The 23,177-nt window shown below is 30.0% G+C and overlaps 2 protein-coding genes, 1 long non-coding RNA gene and 2 other non-coding genes across 7 annotated transcripts; 3 read left to right on the top strand and 2 right to left on the bottom strand.

The window, feature by feature from the left end:
- On the top strand, window positions 1-74 carry trnam-cau (transfer RNA methionine (anticodon CAU)). The gene has a single exon. It is a non-coding gene; the product is annotated as a tRNA-Met (tRNA).
- Window positions 75-9,900: 9,826 nt separating this feature from the next.
- On the top strand, window positions 9,901-16,723 carry LOC136091408 (uncharacterized). 3 transcript variants are annotated; one of them, XM_065818943.1, is made up of 4 exons: window positions 9,901-12,420; window positions 12,735-15,950; window positions 16,049-16,283; window positions 16,627-16,723. In XM_065818943.1, the coding sequence occupies exons 1-2, from the start codon at window positions 12,281-12,283 to the stop codon at window positions 13,510-13,512; spliced, it is 918 nt and encodes a 305-aa protein (XP_065675015.1). In that variant the 5' UTR covers window positions 9,901-12,280; the 3' UTR covers window positions 13,513-15,950; window positions 16,049-16,283; window positions 16,627-16,723. The 3 variants fall into 3 exon arrangements, with proteins under 3 accessions (XP_065675015.1, XP_065675014.1, XP_065675013.1); XM_065818942.1 differs by having other exon boundaries at window positions 12,735-16,283; XM_065818941.1 differs by having other exon boundaries at window positions 12,735-16,425.
- On the bottom strand, window positions 11,949-12,022 carry trnam-cau (transfer RNA methionine (anticodon CAU)). The gene has a single exon. It is a non-coding gene; the product is annotated as a tRNA-Met (tRNA).
- On the bottom strand, window positions 13,598-14,596 carry LOC136091732 (putative nuclease HARBI1). Its single transcript, XM_065819439.1, has one exon. It carries the CDS (start codon window positions 14,594-14,596, stop codon window positions 13,598-13,600), a length of 999 nt encoding a protein of 332 aa, XP_065675511.1.
- A 3,070-nt stretch (window positions 16,724-19,793) lies between the features above and the next one.
- LOC136092153 (uncharacterized) lies at window positions 19,794-22,927 on the top strand. Its single transcript, XR_010644238.1, has 2 exons — window positions 19,794-21,080; window positions 21,414-22,927. It is a non-coding gene; the product is annotated as an uncharacterized LOC136092153 (long non-coding RNA).
- Window positions 22,928-23,177: the final 250 nt, after the last annotated feature.

The raw sequence follows: 23,177 nt of genomic DNA, 5'->3' as shown, positions 1-23,177 counted from the left end.
GCCTGGTTGGCGCAGTTGGTTAGCGCGTCAGTCTCATAATCTGAAGGTCGTGAGTTCGACCCTCACACTAGGCATTCATTTTTATTTTTTATTTTAGACAAGTATAATAATTCGGCTTTTTGTAAACTTGTTGCACAAGTTTACAAAAAGCCGAATTATTATACTAAAAAATAAAAATGAATGCCTAGTGTGAGGGTCGAGCTTTTTGAGAAGTTTTCTTTTTTTTATATATTAATTGCTTGTTTTAATATTTTTAATTTAATTAGCACATCATGGCTCATCATACTATAGATAGTCATGGGGTCATCCATAAAGTACGTACGCCAAAAACTTAGAAATTTGAGCCCCCTGTTGCCTTGCGCACTTTTAATCCCCCCTCCCTCCTAAAATGTCTACGCGAAATGAATAATACTGGAAATAAAGTCTAAAACCTTTTTTTTTGAAGACCAAAAAACAGGGTTGCCTGAAGTACACGTCTACCTTACTCAGGGGTTGTCCATAAAGTACGTCACCCTTTATTAGGCATTTTTTGACCCCTCCCCCTCCCCTCTTTGTCACCGATTGTCCCTTTTCCCTATACCCCCCCCCCTTAAAAAGGACGTCATAAAATTGAGCCTTCCCCCCCCCCCCCTCCCACCACCCTATCCTCCCTATAAATATCATTCAAAATCTGATTAGGTATTTCCACGTTTGTTTTCGTTCTTTTGCTTTTCTGAAAAAAAATTATATAATATTACTTTAGTCTTATCCGACATATTAAATTTAATCAAAGTGTATCATGGGAACTTGCCTCACCCATCATCTATCCAAGGATTTTTTAAGTGATCGTCAATTGATATGATTGGAAAAGAGCTGTCCGGTTTGTCTGAAATAGTTGAATCATTCGGAATATAATATAATTACTGGAATATAATAACCAACCAGCAAAAAAACAAAATACTAAGCATGCTAACATTAGTAAAAATTGATAACATAAACATCTATAATAATATATATAATAAATATTGGGATAATTATTGACGAAACAATTTCTTGAAAAGCATCAAAATTGATTTATAATAAAAATAAATTCACTCATGCCGATCCTTTACTTAAAAACTTGAATGCTTTAAATATCTATCAAATCAACATCTACCAAAATGTTTTATTTATGCTCAAATATAAGCTCGGACTTGTCCCAACTCATTTTACTAATAATTTTTTTCAAACCAACGCCAACAGATATATCACACGAGTAACCGGAAACTTTACATCGCCCGTAAAAAAAAAAAACACTTTCGAGATTTTCAATTGTATACCGTGGCCCCTATTTATACAACAAAACAATACCTCAAAATATAGAACTTACTAAATTGGATAACCTTATTGCCCTGAAGAAAAAATTAAAAGATCTCATAATTAACAAATCCAATTTTATCGATATGTATTAAATATAAAAGAACAAATAGGGGAAAGGCGCCTATGATGGCATACTTAACTTTGAAGCTTCATTATTCAGTATCCTGAAGACCAATAATAAAAGTTTTGATATGGATATATTCCTTGTTACATCTAGAACAATAATTACTCTGGGAGTTTTCATCAGTTTTATTTTTTTTATAAGTTATTCTTATTGCAAAAAAAAGCACAAGTATGCCATCATAGGCAATCACTGCTCCTATGATGGCATAGGGAAGGATGGGGCTAGTTAGGATCGAGGGTAACTTAATGATTTCATTTAACCTTAGAGTCTTCCCTCAGAAAAGCCAGAAATTACTCGAAACCATCCTAATTTACCATTTCATGCTACACACCAGCATTGTACAATTTTGCGCATGCGCATAGGATATATTGCGTTTTACGTATTTTTTGGACCAAAAAAAAAATTTTGGAGCATCGCTTTCTTTTAACTTTACTTAAAAATAAGTTTTCCTCATAAAAAAAAAAAGGTTTTCCTATCTCGTCAATATTTCAACACCCCCAACTCGTCAGTATGCCATCATGGGTAAAAGTCATCATTTTCATTAAAACAAGCTGTGTATGCTTTGTTCAAAAGATAAAATTAAAGTAACTATTCCACTAAATGCACAAAACTTGAATATAAAATGCATGAAAATTTCATTTCTGCACAATTAATAGTAAAATCACAATCTTAAATATATGAATGAAATAAAACTACAACAGCACATCCCAAAATCGATTTTTGTTGATTATAAAAACAATACTTGTGCACAAGGGACGTTTTTTCACTAAAACTAATGTAAAGTCAGTATAGTCATGTAGGTCTAATCATTTTTTTACCAAAACCAATTTTAATGGGAATATGACCGGTATGCCATCATAGGCGCCTTTCCCCTAATATAATAAAATGTAAAAAGAACAATTTAAGCTATAAAAATAAATTAAAAAAAAAATAAAACATAAATTAAAAAAAAGTAAAATATTACTGAACAGTAGACCTCAAAAAATTAATGTGTGTCTTTACTCTTTAAATTTTTAGTTTATTTTGTATTTTAAAGGTTCTCGATAAAAAGACTTTTCTTAGTCTTCTGCGAGTTTCCTTACATTTACATAGTACTACTAATATATGTTAATATATATTTTCAACAAATAATATATATTTTCAACGACAACGACAAGCAAGTCCCTAGTAGCCCTGTGGTGCGACTTGCGTATATTTTTTAAATGCATGGGTTACCAGCACTTTATATAACCAGCACTTTATATAACCACGAATTTTTAAAATTATTATTTTAACTCGCATGAGTTAAAATGTCAAACGCGCATGCGTAAAACAGCATTATTAACGCTCTTTAGATATTGTAAATAATTGTGGTGGGCATTTATACAAATTGGAGACATGTAAATATTATTTGCTTTTGAAATATATAATAATGATTGTTGTAAAAAAAAAAAAAAATTATAAAGGTCCTCCGTTTCGATTTCGTCCTCATCGAACCATTCATCAAAGGCCGCGTTCTCTTCTACTGCAACTAAGGCCATTAACTCTCTTTTGCGCTTGGCGGCAATGCGAACAGGCCTGACTTGCAAAAGTGTAATAGCCATTCGGTTAATAACATTGGAATGAGCAAAGTTGACATGCTTTTTGAGCATGACTTGAGAGGCGAAGTACAAGTTACAGTGCCTGCAGATTTTCTGAGACAAACTTGATTGCACAGAGGGACAAAACAGATCGTAAGGAGGAGGTTTGAATGATTTCAATGATTGAGGAATGGTGCTCTGAATATTTGAAACGATAAGAAAAGTTACAGAAGGAAAACGATTCTTGCTGGCGACGTCTGAAATGGATACAGCTTTCAAGCCATCTTCTGACTGGCTGATTGGAATAGGTGGAGGCAGAAATCGACCAGGAATAACATATAAGTAAGAGCTCCTTTTCAAAGAGCAACATCCGGGATCTTCACATTTCACAATTTGAGTGAAATATTGACTGGTGCGCACATGAGAGGCGAACCAGTCCTGATCCTATGATAAGAGATGATGGACATCGAGCTCCGTCTTTTTGTCTAGATCGATATACTCGGCCACCGTTGGAAACTGGTCAATCATCAGACCTGAAAAGATCGAGGCACAGCTCTTTCCAGCAAATTCAAAGTTCTGTTTCTCCAAAAGAAGATCCACTGCCCTGCCTTAAATATAAGTCGCAATTCAGATAATTACCTCCTTAAGCTTTGTATAGATATTGTATTTTGATAAACAGTTGATATTAAAAATGTATTTGAATACCTAGAGCAATTCCCTTCAGACAAATATTTGCAAAACTCTATTTAAAAATCATAAATGATATCAACACTAAGTCCTTGGGGACAAATTTTGCAAAAAGAATTAGCGCAAAAACACGTAGCGATCAACTAATGATATAAATGATACGAGAAACTACTAAGGGTTGAGCAATATATAATTAATTGTAATATATTCAATACATTTATATTTACAAAAATAAAATTTAAATAAATATCAACACGAATTTCTTTCCTATATTACGATAAATAAAAGCATACCATTCCCTCACGTTAACTTCATATGTTTACATATAAAAAATTATATAAAGTGACGTCCTTTTCTGATGACCCCCTCCCCTTTGTCCTTTTTTGTCCTTTTAATCTGGACCCTCTCCCCCCCTGTTTGGATGACGTCCTTTATAGATGGCCCCCAGGGCCAGTGTATATGGGATTGCATGTGTGCATAGGCCACTGTACCCCCCCCCCCCCTACTATACATCATTTTATGTTGGCAAACTAGGATCTTTAATCAGAAAATTAACCTTTTTATTGGTTAGCTGGTGAACTATGGACGTCGATGTGACGGTATGACCATACTGTTCTTTTTAATAACTAAATGCTTTTAAATAAATAACAATTTTTTAATAAAATAAATAAAACCAGTTTTATTTATTTTATTAAAATCTACGAATTTTATTAATCGGAATATGGACACTGGAATCGGCAAAATTGGATATATAGTTGGCAGTCGGTAAATGTCGGCCAAAGATGAACTTTTTTTTTTTTTTGCCAAATAAGTTAGTTGGCAAAATTATTTTTTGGCTTTAGTTGGCAAAAAACAGATACACACACACCCATACATCACACACACTCACCCATTAAAATCTCTTCGGGACGAAGAGATTTTAATGGTTGTGTGTGTGAGGAAGACTTTATTATATTGCCCGACCACAAAGTATTTGCCCATTAAATATCTGTGGCATCAAAAATATAAGGTATTCAAAATTAGACTTTGTGAATATATTTAAAGTATTATCATTTATTTCCATCATCATACTTTATAGTGCTAGGCCATTTTATTGCACAATGACAGATGGTCACATTGCAAACGGTAAACGACTTGTTTTTGTAAATGAAAAAACAAAAAAAACAATTATAAGTAAACTGATTTTAACATTGTGGAACAATTTAGATTTGTTTTTATGTGTAAAAATGTTTCTGGCACCCGTCTCCACTTAAAATTTACTTGCGCCGGCCCTACTTTCAAAGATGTATGCATCATATCTCCAGCAATGATGACTGAAAGAATGAAAGATTTATATCCCTTTTTAACAGAGAAATACATGACAACAATGTTTTTCTAACTTGTCTATACTCTGCAAAATGGACTTGGCTCTTCCTTTTTGCATTTGCTTATGATGAGAGAAGTTTCAGCACACTAAAGATTATCAAAAATTATTTGTGATCAGCAATGGCAAAAAATATCTTTACGAATTGACAATAATTATAATAATTGTGAGTTTGCTGACAGCATTGACTTTGAATTATCAATAAATAATTTTGCTTTAACCCAGCGGGCACAGACGTCCTTAACACGTCTTTGCAACGCCTTATAGACGTCACAAGTCAGTATGATGCTCTCAAGATGTCCAACAAACATTCTGCACCCGCAGGAAATGAAATCTTGCAGAAAAAAATTTGTATAAACTAGCAGAAAAGTAAATTTCTTTCTTTATGCGTGCTCTCAGTAATAAACATATTTTTAAATAACCAAACCATTGGAATAATTTTGAATGTTTCTTTTTTTTTTAACGATAATTGTTAACCCAAGTAAACTTAGCAAACTCAAACTTTAGATTATTTGGTGTTTTATACGTACTTAATAGTTATGATAAAAGGCAAATAAAGGCATCGATAAAATGTATTTATCACAAGTGCGATTCTCGAAAAAAATGTTTCTAGGAGTTAATGTGTCACCCACAAACCTTGTCGCCCTCTAAAATGAAAGACAGGTGGTCAATTATAGAAATAAGGAGAAACTAAAATATCATAAAAAAATATCATAAAATGGTAGATAGGTAGGTTAAAGCGTAGGCACTTATAGGGAGGTGGCGGGTACTCAAAAAAGCGTACAACAAAATACTGAGGGAGGGGGGGGGGTTGAAATAAAAGTCCAATATGGACAAGCCCTAAGCGTGTGAACTTTGTTACATTGCGTCTTGAAAAGTTTGTGTAAAGGTTTCATTTGAAACCTTTTACACAAACTTTTTAATTATAACGTTTGAAAAACAGAAGTAAAAATCAGGCAGCGTAATACAGAAATTTCAATACAGAAAATTTTTTTTTGTTGTAAATGCAAAGCATTTTAGTGAAGCTGCACCGAGCAGTGAACGCCTTAGGGATGAATAATAAGTTAAAAAGAGTTGAGCAGAGTGAGATAAAAGTACAAAAGGACAGATGTCCAGTGGAAAACAAAGAGCCTCAAAGTAGAAAATTACTAAAAAAATGATAAGTATAATGTTGTAAAAATAAGCAATAAAAATAAACAATAGTCGAGATAAGAGTCATATACTGTTGTTTTACTAAATTGTCGTTAGTATCAAGTGTGATGTGTAGACAGTACCAGTGATGGAGCAGAATTATTCGTTTTATAAGTAGTTATCATGTGGCCTGTATTTTTAGGGTGGTAAACATACATTGTCGATTTAAGTGTGTCATGGACGTCTCGAGTACAGTATGGATTCGCGCCTTATGGTACAGTATGAACACAAGAAGACCTCCAACTTTTACACGAGACCGGCATCCCAAAAGAAGTTCCACTCTGGGTATACACCAGGGTATCTTGTCAAGGTATCTCATTGTGCTATCCCAAAATGACTATTCTCAGAGTATCCTGTCAGGACGATTGCCACAGACTTCTGAATTGACACTGAGACCAGAGGACATTTAGTGGGGCTCAGTACAACTTGCATACAACTGTAAGTCACTTTTTTGAAATGTCGATAAGTGCAGTGCTTTTTTGCAGTATAACGAGGGTCAGTAAGAGCTGTGAACTGTTTTGAGTCTTGTAGATGTGTATGTAATGTAGACAGTCAATGCTGTGTGCTTGTGTGTGTCTACTGTAATAAAATGTCTTGATGGTATGAGTTGTTAGTATAAAATTGGTTGAAAGTCATTAAAACTGGTGTAACGTAAGCTTGGCGTGAATACTAGAAGTCCAATAACATGTATTTTAAAATAACAGACTATTGCAACTAGATAATCTGGATAATTTAAACAGAATTACACCAATATAGTAACATGAACTTGTATATACATTTTACAACTAATAATCTATATATATATATATATATATATATATATATATATATATATATATATATATATATATATATATATATATATATATATATATATATATATATATACATATATATATATATATATATATATATATATATATATATATATATATATATATATATATATATATATATATTTTACAACTAATAATCTAAGGTTATATGGAATTTTGTATAAGTTATAACTGTGAAAATGTCATGTAATTTTAACAGGAGTATCTGAAGTGGAGAAGAATTATTCGTTTTATAAAACAGCAGGTAGCCTCTTGTCAATTAAACAAACTGTATGTATAGTATGGTTGAGATAGTGTTTACTTATATTCATGGTGACTTGTGTCTTTAGTATGAGTTTTTAGTATCAAAACAATATTAGTGGTTAGAAGCTGGTTATCAAAATTGAGTCATGTGGTATCTAGTAATAATGTGAATTTGTGTTTTTTTATTAGCCTCCTTAGCTTAATAACTCTTTATTAGCATTATTATAGTATTTTAACAGTGTGAGAATGATACATTAACAAAAACATGTGTGAATATTTAAGTTATAATTTAAGTGTTATTACTTATCTTTTATAGAGGGATGTGTATGGGTGTATGTCACAGAGTTGGAGTAGAATTATTCGTTTTTTAAGTAGTTATCAGATGGTGTATGTAACAGAGCTGGAGTAGAATATTTGGAGTAGAATATTTGGAGTAGAATGATTTGTTTTATATATAGTTAGTGTGGTGTGGCTTGAGTTATAGGTATGATAAATATATATAGTAAAAAGATGCAGTGACTATAAAAAGAATATTAGATGTAGTACCTATAGTGTATTTAACAGTAATTATGTATTAAATATCATGTATACCTATAGTAACATTAGACATATTATGTACAGCCTGATGTACATAATATGTAAAACTAGGTAGTACTGGGCAGTGGTTATGCATTCTGGCTATACACACACACCAACTAAATGTATATATATATATATATATATATATATATATATATATATATATATATATATACACATACCCTTATACATATATATACACCCATAAACATACATACATATACATAAAAATAGGTATGTATCTGTCTACAAATATATACATAGATACATACATATGCACATACACCCACTGATAAAACATAGTTACGTATATATTCATACAAACACATATGAGTATATATGTGCTTACGCATGTGTAAGCACACACAAATACCCCATGGACATACATATATATTCTAAGACATCCATAAATTATTTATATGTCTTATGTACATTACACTTGTTATTTCACACATTTGTTGTGTTAAATAGGTGTTAGAGTAATGTTTTAATGACCCAATTTGAGTTAAGTATAACTCTATAGGCATAAATCAGCAAAGATAAATACTAAAAATACTAGTATAAATCTTAGAATGACAAGCATCAGTCTATTGAGTGGTATACGATTAAAATATAAGTGTTTTATTATCCAATTACCCATGTAGCGTCAAGATGACATTCTCATCAGGACCATAAGTTGTCATCAGGGAGTTTCGAAGGTCTGGCGCCTGACCAATGGTCGACACCCTGCGGACACTACCTTGCTAAAATAGAGCACGTGCTCAAATTTGTAGAACACCAGTATTTTATGATGGGATGATGTGCTTTGATCTTAGTTTGTTCTCTTGATGCTTAACCCTGATTAGGGTTTTATTATATAGGGTTTTAGTATTTATATAGAAATGCCAATAGTGACATTTACATAGATATCATTACCCATATTATATGTACCACAGACATACAACATGAGTTGATAGTCACATTGATTCATATTTAAAATGTCTAACCACAGTTAGGAACACAGTAATAAGTAACTCAGTGAAAAAAGCAAAATATATACATATAAATAAATATTTTGATACATAAACATAGTATGTGAATATAATTGCGAATAAAACAAAGTCAAGTAATAAAGGTATGTGTGCTTATTCTCTTAGGTTCAAACAACAATTTAAACATACAGCTAGATATCATATCACAAATATTATGTTACACGGAAATATAGCATAAATTGGTAATCAAGTCACAACATATCTATAATTTTTAACTACAATTATGAACATAAAAAGAATTATATGTACATAAAAAGAATTTGAAAACTTTTGAAAAACAAAAGTAAAAATTAGGCAGCGTAATACAGAAATTTCAATACAGAAAAAAAAATTTTCGTTAAGAATTATTTTATTCCAAAATTATTTTTTAAAAGTAAATTAATTTAAATCATTTGTTATAATCAAAAATATTAGTGAAATATCATTTGAACTTTTAGAATAAAAAAATAAGTTAGAAGTGATCAATGAATAAAATTCACATGGATGAGCCTATAGGCTCATCCATGTTAATTTTATTCATCTATAGCAAGAGAAAGTCTTGGAGACAAAAGAAAGAAAAAAGAAAATTTAAAACGAATTGGGTCCTTGCCAATGTTGAAAATACTTTTCGCAAAAAATTAATCTGATACATTATTACAAGAGGCGGTGGAAGCAACTTTGGACTCCATTAGTGTAAATAGGGAAAAATCAACTCAGAATGTCAAAGTATTTTCTACCGACCCTGCTATATACGTCAAAATAATGGTCTAATTAAGTTCATCACAAAAAAACAGCAAAAAGAGACTTTAGCACCACTAGTATTTCAAGGTCTGAAACTCATGACAATGCTGGAATGTTTGCTCATACTCATGCTTATCATGCTCATTTGTGAGCATAATGAGCATGAGTAATTTGCTGAACATAATAATGCAATCTCTATCTTTGTTAATTGAAGCGAATGAAATTCTAGGTTGATTGAACTTTGTTAAACAGTTTCAGAGTAAAAATAAATAATGGAAATTTTTTTGACTCATTAGAGTTACTAGTTGAATAGAACCCGTTTTTAGCTAAACATATAAACACTTAAGTAAACCAAAGTAAATGTTCCTATCTATCAGCTAACATATGCGAAGAGTTTATCTAGAAATTTGGCGATTCGCTTTTACAAATAATTGAAAGTTATAAATTGCTTTAATTTTTTTATTTGACTTTGAAATTGCTTTAAAAAGTTGGAAATAAAATTTTTTATATTGTCAAATTTCTTTCCTACAATTATCATTATAAATTTTTTTCCTATAGTTTTCAAACTTAAAGATGCCAATTACTATCTATTTATCATTGGTTCAACAAGACGTTTTGCACGTAGATCAACTCACTTTTGTTACTTGATACGTTATCCCTGACAGAAAACCAGTTGAAGGTTTTTTATTATTTATTCCAATGAAAGGTCACGTACTTAATTTTATCGAAAAGACACTAGACATGCACGGTATCAATATCAGTGATTGCCGTGGTTATTCATAGAGTAATGCCTTTTGAATAGGTGTGGGTTCTAAACTATGTTTCAAACCGATTTTAAGGAGTTAAATCCGCTTGCTGAATATGTTCCATACGCCGGCCATTCTTTGAACCTAGTTGGTGTTGTAGCAGATGAGTCTTGTGTGGCAGCTGCTTCTTTCTTTAGCTATCTTCAACAGTTAGATAACTATCTTCAGCAATTACTATTTTTCTGTTTCAATGCGTCAATCGAAAGTCTTGATACCAAAACTGGAAAAAGGTGTAAACGTTCCAAAAAGTCTCTTACAGAATAGATGGTCTGCATGTGCAGATGCGTGTTCTACTCTTCAAATGGGTTTTTATTAGTTGCAAGCTATAGTTATGAAAATAAGTTTTTTTAAGTTCGTATTTGTCAACAGTATTTATATATTTGTATAACTTGTTTCTCAGCGCATCGGCCTTGTTTGTCAAGGTTCGTGTTTCGGAGTTATAGAGTTGAGAGAAGGTTATAACCACAATTAAGTAGCCTCCTCGTCTGTAGTGGCCTTCTGGGCCTTGGGGAGGTGAATTAACAAAGAAAGAAAGAAACAAACAAACTGAAATATTCGTTTAAACTTTAAACTCGCCTTAAATAAACTGAACAATGACGAAACGTAATTAATTTCCTCAGGAAAATGGATCAGCTGGAGACAACCGTCATTATAATCATCTGGAGCACAATTATGGAAAAGTTCAATAAAGTGAAAAAAATACTTATTGAAATTAATCTAAGTGTTGAATAAACCATATAACTCTCTGTCTATTTCTGTTCAAGAGGTCATTTCAAGTTTTGACATTTGACAATAGAAGCTATGAAATTGGTAAACACCGACAAGTATACTGCTGACAAGAAACAAAAAAGGATGCGCAAACTCTAACATGACGCAAACGCTGACGAATTGATGTTTATTGAGGCATAAGATTCTACTGGAAGAGGAAAAACGATTGCTGAGGTTATTATCATCATGGATCAACTTTTATCTGAGCTTGAAAGGCGAAAAAAAGCTAATTCTCTATTTATCTTTTTTTTTGAATCTCTTATCCTCTTTCCAGATAGGATTCTGTTCCAATTACATTGGACGCTCTAGAGCTTTTAAAAACCAACTCAAACAACGCAGACGTTTATCTTCCAAATTCATATCTACATTTCAAGAGCTGGAGATGCCAAAACCGTTATTTCGCTGGGGGGTCAGAATGACCAAAAGACGGTAATTATAGCGCTAAACTAATTAAAGATAAAATTTTCATTGCGCTTTCTTACGGAAAAACCGGGACAATGGCAGCTATCAATGGTACGATTTTCTTTCAGCAGGACAAACATCTGAGTGAGAATATTCTCTCTCACTTGAAATGAATGTTGTTAGACATAACTAGTAAATTACCCACCAAATTTTCTTAAAATATTCTGTCTGGAAGTTTGTTATCTCAAACCCAAAAAAACAAAATTGCTGGAGCTGCAATAAAGTTATTTGTTGTAAAACATGCCTAGTGTGAGGGTCGAACTCACGACCTTCAGATTATGAGACTGACGCGCTAACCAACTGCGCCAACCAGGCACGTTAATAGACGGAATAAAGTTTATACTTTTTCAAAAAAGACATTTTAATAAATCTATATTTATTATTATAATACCCCGTTCATACTGACGATAAAACACGTTTTAATTGTCGTATTTTAAACGCGTTTTACATTTTACTATTCTCATCAAATTTAAAATTGGTTTTAATTAAAACACGCAACGTTAAAAGTTGTTTTAATAAAACAACGTCGCGAGGTTGTTTTAATTGCGTTTTATTACCCTGAACTGTTTTTAAATGGCGGAGGAAAAAGCTGTTGCTGAAGAAAAAGTTAAATCTAGAAAGAGAGCTAGACATTGGGATGATGAGGAAACAAAAATACTAATTAGTAAATGGTCAGAAGATAATATCCAAGAAAAGTTGAAGTCATGCACAAGGTTTTGTTTTGTTTTTTTCAGTTAAGTTGGATCAAATTGAAATAACTTGTTAAATAAAATCAAACCACTCGTTACTAAATAGTTTAAATAAATCACAAATAGACAAGAAGTGATTACGAATTACATTAATATTGAATAAACAAGGAAATGAATGTTTATAAATTGTACTTTTTACAACAAGATATTTATTTCTCTTTGATAGTTAGCACAATATATATATATATATATATATATATATATATATATATATATATATATATATATATATATATATATATATATATATATATAACTTCATATTTTTTGGATTTTAGAAAAGGAAAAATTTGGGAGGAAATTTTGCTATTCTTGCAAGCTTCTGGATATGAAGACAGAGATAAAGAGATGTGTAAAACAAGAATTCACACATTGACAAGTGCATATCGCAATTATATTGATAATAAACGAAATACAAGTGGGACTGGTCCTTCCAAAAAACCATCCTGCTTTGATGAAATTGATAAGGTTCTTAGTGACAAACCAACCACATTACCAACTTTTTTGAAAAGTTCCTCAGGCATGAATGTTATTATTGAAAAAACTGCAGAAGTGAATAATTTTAATAATTGTGTTAATGAGTTAGTAAACTGTGAACATATAGACATTGAAACTACTCCGTCAAGTTCTAAATCTGAAGAGTTGGTAAAAAAAGATAATAGTTTTTACTTTAAAAAATCCAAAAAGAAAAAATCAAGAAGTGAGGTAATGTTTGAACAATTAAATGCCACTGTTAATAAATTTATGACCTCTCAGGCTGATATTGGTCATAAAATTTTAGAAAGTATTTTAGAAAACCACAAACAAGAAGAATCATGTGTTATATTAAAAGTTCGTCAAGTTGAAGATTTATATTTTATTGAAATAGAACTTTCATTGGCAGATTTGACACTAGAAAAACTTACTTGCACAATAAAAGAGGAATTTTCAGTTCAAGATAATGCATCTTTATTGATTACCAAGTTACCAAATGTACTTATCCGAAATGATAAGGATGTTAAACGTCTTAAAAGTGGGACTGAGATAGAGTTTTTAATTATGATTAAAAAAATGTGAAGCAATTTCTTTGTTTTGTTATTTTTTTCTCAAAATAAAATAAACCATGCCTTTTACAACATTGTTTGAAAAAAATCATTTACAACTAAACAGTTGTAAAATAATGTTTTTTTATGGAATTTCTAATAAACTCAGCTTTATTGTCAAGTTCAATGCAACTGTGGTTTAATATAGGGTTTACTAAGTCAATTTCTGTTTGTTCAATCCATTCATTTAAATACTTTTGCTTTGTCAAAGTACAGAAGTTATGTAGTATACAACATGTTGTAACAATATTGACTGTGTGTTCAACTGTTGTATCTAATCTCTTTAAAAGACATTGAAATCGACCTTTTAATCTTCCAAATCCATTCTCCACCACCACACGACATTTACTAAGAGAAACGTTAAACTTTGCTTCTTCTATACTAAGATTTCCACGATCTGAGTAAGGTTTCATAAGCCAATTTTTAAGGGGATATGCTGAATCACCAAGGATAAGAGGACCAATTTCAATATTATCAATTATTTTAGATAAGTTTGTAGGTAAAAAGGTTCTAGCCAGACACTCTTTATATAAGGGAGAATTTTTAAAAACCCTTGAATCGTGTGATTTGCCAGTCCACCCTACAAAAATATCTCTAAATAAATACTTGCTGTCTACCAATCCCTGTAAAATAATGGAGTGATATTCTTTTCTGTTTATATAGTCCTCTGAATTTTTATGAGGAGCCTTTATTCTTATGTGACATCCATCAACTGCTCCAACTACTTGTGGAAAACCATATAATTTTTCAAAACTTACTATAATCTCCATTGTTTCTTCCCTTGAGGGTAAGGAAATGTATTTCTTCATTAAGTTATCAACAAAATGTTTACAAATTCTGTGAACTATTGTACAAACAGTTGATTTTCCTAAGCCAAATAAATTGGCTATTGTTCGGTAATCTGCAGATCCACTTAAAAAGTAAAGTGTCACAGCTAACTTCATTTCTAAAGGCAAAGATTTACGAAAGTTAGTGCCTTGTATAGGCATAAAAGGTGAAACTTCCCAGTCGGCATAACTAGTATTGTAAATACTCGGAGTATTGATCACGTATAACATACCGCCATTGATACCAGAAAAATGCGCATTTAGTTTTAAGTTTCGAACTCGAGTTCTATACCACTTATTTATCAAAAATACGTATTTATAATATTTGATCAAAATTGGATATGATATCGAACCCAATTTTGATCAAATATTAACAAAAAATGGAAAAACGAAAATCTTGGCTTTTAAAGCGCATGCTTAATCTGAAATTGCGAAAACAAAATCTAAATTAAAAAGGTCTCTCTCGAGAAATTTAGTAAATTATCTCCAGTACAGTTACAGTGCTTTATTGCACTAAAAGAGTTACTAAAACTTTATCATAAAAATATTTACTACTACTTTTAAATTTATTAATTTAGTTTAATGAAGTCCTAAATTAATATAGTTCAAATATATTTTAAATCCTATCATTTCATACCTTGCTTATGTTGATTATTATTTTATTGACATTTCTGTTATGCTATTATCTTTTTTTGTTCTGTTTTAGAAAATTTAGAAAAATAATTTAAAATTTTGAGCCAACACTGACATTTTAATTGTTGCTAAACGTTAAATTTTGTTATTAGGATTGCAGTTCTTTTATCTGTTTTTTTGTTCTTTATTCAATAAGTATTTGACTTAAATTAAATATGATTATAATTTGATATTTTATTACGAGATATATGTCTTTATATATAAATTAATATGAATCTTTTTAGATTTTTTAATGTTATTTTTAAATTTTTTGTTCACGCAATTCAATTTATATATGTTTATAGTTTGCATATTTGTTTATATTATGTTCAAAATTAAAACGTTTTTGATAAATATATGTATGTGGTAATATGTGTTATATAATTGTTTTCTAAATGTATTTTTAAAGTAGTATAAAATGTATCTATTGTGTATATAAATATTATAAGAGGTGTTTATATATGTTTCATAAATTTAAATAAATATATTGTGTTTAATAGTTAGTATATATGTTTATATTATGTTGTTTCCATGTTTTCAAAGTTTAAGTAAAGTCTTTGATTAGAAAAGATCACAATTTGTAAGATTCTTTTACATTAATTTATTCAGTTATAGTAATAGTAAGATTACTGGTAATATGTTTAATGGTAATAGTTAAATTGAAATAGATAGTATTAGGCTCAACGAAGTTATTAATGTAAATGCTTTTGCATTTACATTAATAACTTCGTTGAGCCTACTTGCAGGCAACTTGAAAATAGTAGTCAAATGAAAAAAAATAGATCTAGGCAGGATGAAATTAATAATTGTTGAAATGCTAGAAATGTTGCTCGGCTAGCAGAAAACTTGACAGAATTCAGTGTCAAGCAGTGTTAATGTCTGTTAATTTGGTTTTACTTTAGAACAAAGCAAAGTATGAGTTTAACTATTTATAGTATCAATTAACACTTTTAAATTTAAATAATTTTTTTATAATTTTTAACATAGTTATGTTCTTTTTTTCATTTTTAGTTTGTCTTCCCTTTGTCGTACGACGATGTACCAACATGAATTGTTTTCTAAAAGCTAACATGAAATAACAATATTTAACAACTACTACTCTCTTATCATGACATCTTATCTCTATCTGATATTTTGATTTGCGATTCATATATGATGTTTTTCTTTATATTTACTTATCCATTACATTTTTTCATTTCAGATTTATCATATGATGGATTTATGCGATATAAAAGAACGAATATATGTAAATCTTTATGAATTTTTTAAAAACATCTTCTAATAATTAGTCCAGTCAACGTTAAAAGTTCAATTTTGCATATGTCATCTTTAAGTAGTTTCTAGGCTTTTCTAAATGTGTTTCTTATTCACATGGTTTTGCAAGCAAGGTATGCAAGCAAATTTGAGCTGAAAATTTTTTTTTTAGCCTTTAAGGAGAATTGGTGTTACACTTTTTTAAATTTAATTTGTTTAAATATAGTAGTTTTTTACAAATAAATGTTTGTTTGTTCTTTGTTTTTTTACTTATTTGTTTTCAGATTCTTAAGAACTTGGCAACTTATCTAAGTAAGTTTTTTTTTTCTTTTTAGTGCAATTGGAAAGAGCTGAAAGTTATTTTTTAGAGCAATTGAAAAGAACTGAAGTGTTTTTTAGTTACTTCACACGGTATAACTGATCCTGATTTGAGTAAGTTTACTATTTTTTTTTATTTTATATTGGATTTATTTGATATTTGATATATGTTATATTTGATATATATTTTATGTATTTAACATGGAAAACTGACTGTAATTTGTTGACACAAAAGTTTATAAACATAAATCTGCCTATATTTCAGTATATTTTATATTTCTCTGTATCTTTATAAATATTCTTTCTTAGAAAAAATAACAGACTGGAAAAAATAAATAAATTCGTTGAAAGTAGTTGAAAAAAATGATGATGTATTTCCATATTTCATTGTGTAAAGTGTAATACCACTTTTTAAAGGTATGTAAATAGATATATATAGGGTTGCCAGATGTCCCGATTTTACGAAGGAGAACTAAGTAAAAAAAATATTTTTAAATATTTGGCGCAGAATTCTCCTTCGTAAAATCGGGACATCTGGTAACCCTAGACATATAGGGGAACATGGAGCAAGATGACAACTGTTTCGAAAAACGCCTGTATCTTAGTCTCTCCCAAAAATTAAAACTTACCTTTAGCTGGTGATGTAGCGATGTAATAAATCAAGTCAAACAAGGATAAAAAGTTTTTTTCTCAATGTCGGAAAAACTTTTTTAATACTTAGCTTTCGTCACAAAAATAATATTTAAAAAGAAACCATTGATAAATCTAGTAAAATTAATCTACTTCCCTTTCAGCTAAAGTCAACTGTTATATTTAGTTTTGCTTAAGAGATAACTGTAGGTCGTCATCTTGTTCCATTCGTCATCTTGCCCCATTTGTCATTTTACCCCATTTTCCCCTATATATATATATATATATATATATATATATATATATATATATATATATATATATATATATATATATATATATATATATATTTAAATAATTAATTTAGAGTAAAATATATTGATTGACATTGCTTCATTTTTTTATACAAGATTGTGCATTTATTATTTTTGTGCATTAAGGTAAAAATAATTTTGTGCATTTTAGTCTAGATTCTTTTTTAATTAAAAATCATTGATGTAAATTAATGTTGTTTAATATTTTTAATAAATGACTAATGTATGTAAACATATAAAAAGATATGGATTTCAATAAATCTTTAGTTTAAATAAAGTCTTTGATTAGAAAAGATCACAATTTGTAAGATTCTTTTACGTTCATTTATTCAGTTGCAGCAATAGTAAGATTACTGGTAATATGTTTAATGATAATAGTTAAATTGAAATAGATAGTATTAGGCTCAACGAAGTTATTAATGTAAATGCTTATAGGCAACTTGAAAATAGTAGTCAAATGAAAAAAATAGATCATTTTTAAGAAATATTTTACGATTTGCTTGCTATTTTATGGTATAATTGTTTAAATTGTTTAACTATAATTCTCCCACGATTGTTCAAATATTGTAATAAATAAAATCTTTTCAGTCCAAGTATTTAAGTTAATAAAATATTTTATTAAGTTGTGGTGTTATTTGCCAGTGTTTCTACATTGTGTTGTCTAGCCTATTTATAATCTTTTTTAATTATTCTGTAGTCACGGAATATATATTTTCTGTTATTATTATCCTAATTCTACTAACAATAAAATGCAAATTGTACTTTTATAATTAAAAATTGTAATTTTTTAATTTCATTTTTTAGGTATTTGCAGGCTTTACTTGACTTTGCGTTTCTGGTACCTGTGTTGTGACAGATTTTAAAAAGAACTCAACTGATGTTAATGCGGTCTTCGTCGTTAACTATAAGCAATGACGTTGCTGATAGGGAGTCAAAGTTAAAATATTTATAGATAAATTTGTATTTAATTTTTTAGATAATATATCAAGTTATTAATGTGTTTTTATTGTTATTAATGATTTAATAACTCATAACCCGTATTACGGGTTGCTTACTGCTAGTCATTATCATTATGTTATGAATTCATATTAGTTAATAAATTTGTATTGAATATTCTCTGGTTGTCGTGTTTTATACGTGTTTAAATGCGAGTTTGATACTCAGTAGGCGTCGTATTGTATACCTGTCTTTATACGCATCTGATGTCTATTTTTAATGCGCGTTTGACACGATAAAATGGCTAACAAATATTCGTAAATAATGCGTATTCTGGAAAGTTTTAAATGCGCATGTAATACCAGGAAAATATCGTATTAAATATTCTCTGGTTATCGTGTTTTATACGTGTTTACAAGAGTTTCAAATGCGAGTTTGATACTCAGTAGGCGTCGTATTGTATACCTGTTCTTTATACGCATCTAATGCGTATTTCTAATGCGTATTCGACACGATAAAATGGCTAACATACATACCACATCGATGCGTATTTAAACGAGTTTCTAATGCGCATTTACAACTAAATTTGCCGACTGGGTTCCTTGCACAGATAATTAAAGGCTGCTTTAGACATTCTTATGTTTTTTATCCAATCATCTTCGTTCCAACAGTTTACCATTGTTTCGTACCAAAAGCTTTGACTGCGAGGTTTAGTCCAAATTTTTCTGTAAACCGCAAAATTATAAGCAGTAATACAGTTTATCAGTATGTGCTGCAATTGCAGTCTTCTTTTTTTCCTTGATATGTACAATAATACTCGTAACTTCGAGATCAAGTTTTTCTTTGAGAGCGCCATTTTCGAACGTTAATATAAATACTAAAGAACGTTCAATCTGAACGCAAGAAAACTGAAAACATGTTTATTATAAAACTATGTTTACATTAAAACATGTTTATTTAAAACAGAATTTAGTGTGAACTGGGTATTAAAGAAAGCGATTTTTGCATTCCTAATATTTCAACGTTGAAAAAGAAAATCAAAGAAACTTTCTTAACACGAAAAAGGCCACGAAATTTTATTTAACTTTCTTTAACTTTCAGATAACTTTCAAGCCGCGATAGTTAAACGCATTTTATAATAGAAGAAGAGAACAATAAAGTTTCTTTTGTTCAACTTTAATACTGCGTTAATTAGGAATTGTTTGAAACAGTTTGAAAACTGCTTTTTTTTAACTTTCAAACAAAAGCGTGATTTAGTTTTGATTTTAGCTTTAATTTTTTATTGTTCACTGTTTTAAATGTATTTATGCATTCAGAATACTTATCATGCTAAAATCTGGAAAATCAAACGAAACCAAAACAAAAAAAAAAATCAAAAATACCAAAACGAAAAAAAACTAAAGACAGAGAAAACGGTTTCTACAAAGAAGTGCAAATTAATCACATAATTTTTGTCATTAAAATCACAATATTAAGGAGATATTGAGTTTACAGAGTAAAACAAATTTAGAGAGTACGTCAGCAATAATACAAAAACGATGTGATTGAGATATTGATTCGAACTCGAAGGTGTATCAGCAATACTGTTGTACTCTTGTGACGGTAATGGCCAAAGAATGTTTCATACCTTTAATGAGATGCTAAAACGACTTGGTTCTGATTTACAAAACTGCCTATCGGACAGCACTGAAACTTCAAACAATTATGGTCAGTTCAATTGACTGTAACAATAAATACTGAAGCTGCAGACCCCTATTTATTGTTAGTATGATGTTCTCAACTTAGTAGTGAAAGAAGCAACCAGTTGCTGCATTAAGGTGGTTTCATTTTTTAACTTTCGGCAAAATGTTGCAACATTTGTTTAAGCAAATGGTAACACGAATTAAACTTATTGAAACACAAATTGGAATAGAAAAGATGAAAAGTTAGAAATTCTTTGGCGAGACTAGGTGATCGGTTAAATTAAATGCTTCAACGGCTATATTTGCAACATTAGTTGAACCATCTGCGACATTGCTTGTCAATTTGATTTCATGTCCGTCAGTGCTGGGGAGTATTTTTAATAATAAGTATTTAAAATACTATTTTAAATACTTTCTTTGTATTTGTATTCTAAATATATTTGCTGGAAGTATACAGTATTTGTACTTAAGATACCTTTGATTAGTATTATGTAATTTGTACTCATTGAAAATACTTGTAACTCACATACCGCTTAAAACATTCTTAATGCACATACACCACACACGAACAACGAAACTAATTGTCCTATCATAGTGTCACTATGCCACTATTTATTCTGAATTAGGGTTTCATAAAGGTAATTTTTAAAATATTTAACAGGAATCAATCATTTTAAATTAAAGATGGCTGTCGTATAAAAGTGAAAACGAAACGACTTCTGAATCAGTAAATGAAAATCAAGAAAATAACGAAATTTTACCAACCACCGTAGATAGCACCTTTTATAAAATTGTAGCCTGATCAAAAAAAGTAATAAAATATCAGCAATATACTTATTATGTGTACGTAACTCGAAGCCGTCATCGGACACGCTTGTGGCAGCATCAAATTTTGTTAGACATTTGAAGGTAATTTTAATTCGGTATTAGTTAAAATTAATTTATCTAATCTATTATTAAAAATATGCAACTTATTATCTACAAACAAATACTTAATGTTGCATTAAAGATACAATAAAAATAATATTAATTGAATTTTAAAAATCTCCACTGCATACTCCCACAATCTCCACTGCATACTAGAAATAAACTGAAAACCAATGCCATCTTTGTTTGCATGACTATTTAGTCAGTCAATAGAAAAAGTTATCTTGGCATGACTACACACTCTATTGAAATGCCTCTTGATGATTCGGTTTCACAAGGATTTGTATCCCTTACTTGCTATCAATTTTATTGTAGTCACACATATGACGCCGTTCACTGAATCTATTGGGAAGTAATGATGCTAAGCAAGTGACAACGACAGTACATTTAAGCGTACCAACCGTCCAGGTCTGGCAAAAATCATATTAAAAAATATCAAAACACCAATATGTAATGCAACTCAACAAGGTAGTAAAGTATCAGATGCTCGGTCAAATATTACAGACAAAGCAATACATTACTCCGCGCCGTACTCTTCCTCATGTCAACACGTTCGAATTCTCAGTACGATGCTATTAAACGACTACTTGAACTATGTGACAAACTAGATAAAATATGTGATGCTTTGAATGCGTTAAAATTTAAAAAGTAAGAATTAGAATGCCTGCAAAAATATGCCATGGTCATGAAACATGTTGCTACAAAATAGATACTTTGCAAAGGGATAATGTGTAATATGGTCATGTGTTTCCAAATTTGCATAGCTTAAAGGTGTTTGTTGATATAATGATGACACTCCAAATGCTGATACAGCAAATGGCTCTCGGGAAGAATGTATATTGTATCTGAATGATAAAGATACGATTTTGAATGCTCTGAATAAGTATAAGACTATTCGGTCACTGTTCGTTAAATTCAATACCACTGTACGATCGTCGGCTCTAGTCGAACGATTGTTTAACACAGCTGGACAAATACAAACGTCAAGGTGTAACTGTTAGCTAACTGTCTAAGTGATATCATGTTCATAAGATTGCTGCTCCTAAAAATAAATGTGGATTACTAAATAAACTATATTTAATTATAAATGTAGTAAAATGATTAATAATTACTTTCGAGCAATGACACTGTATAAAAATAAATTTTGAAAATTGTCATCGTCGTAAATTTTGAGGAAGTATTTTGTATTTAGTATTTTAAATACTTTTTTATAAAGTATTTTTATTTTAAATACTTAAAAGTATTTGTTCTTAAAATATTTTTTATGTTTCAGTATTTGTATTTTAATTCTTTTATAAAGTATTTTATCTAGCACTGATGACTGTTATGTATAAGTGAACTTGAGAATTTTGATGCAAAGACGCGTCATGAAACTAGGACATTGCTATTTGACTGCCTTTACGTTTCTGCAAGTTTTTGGAAAAGTGGGACCACTGCATAAAGATTTAACGACAAAGCTTTTAACTATTTGTATCACATTTATAAGATTATCTGTGGTATTTCTGTAACACAAGTTAAATGTGAAAGATTTTTTTCAAAGTTAAAGTTAATCATGACGAGATTGCGAAATTCTGTCGAATGACCACTAGGAGTCGTATACGTTGATGTTTGTCAAGAAAAGTTTGTTTGATAGCGCTAAGTGTGATACATTGGCGCTGAGTGTGATACATTAGCGCTGAGTGTGATACATCCAAAGACAAAAGTGAGCAAACTGCTTAAATTAATTGCTATACTTTGCACATCACTATGTACTTTTTAAATTTATTATAAATTGATCAATTTGTGAAGAAAGTTGCGGGTCGTCTTAGCAAGATATATATTTTTTAAGAGGACTTCTTAATTATTTGCCTCGCCGGTAAAATATATTTAACCAGTCCGCCGTAGTTATTATTTTGATTTTTATTATTGTTATTATTACTGTATTATTATTATTATTATTATTATAGTAGTTACTATTATTATTATCATTTTAATCACCAATTGTAAATATGTTTACGTGGTAATAATACAAAAATAGTCAAAATCAAGAAAGAGTAAGTAAGATCATTTTGTTTTCTTCGAGTGTATTTTTAAAAACTG

This window comes from Hydra vulgaris, chromosome 15 (genome assembly GCF_038396675.1).
Source record: "Hydra vulgaris chromosome 15, alternate assembly HydraT2T_AEP".
Lineage (NCBI taxonomy): Eukaryota > Metazoa > Cnidaria > Hydrozoa > Anthoathecata > Hydridae > Hydra > Hydra vulgaris.
This window is presented reverse-complemented; position numbering and strand designations above follow the sequence as displayed.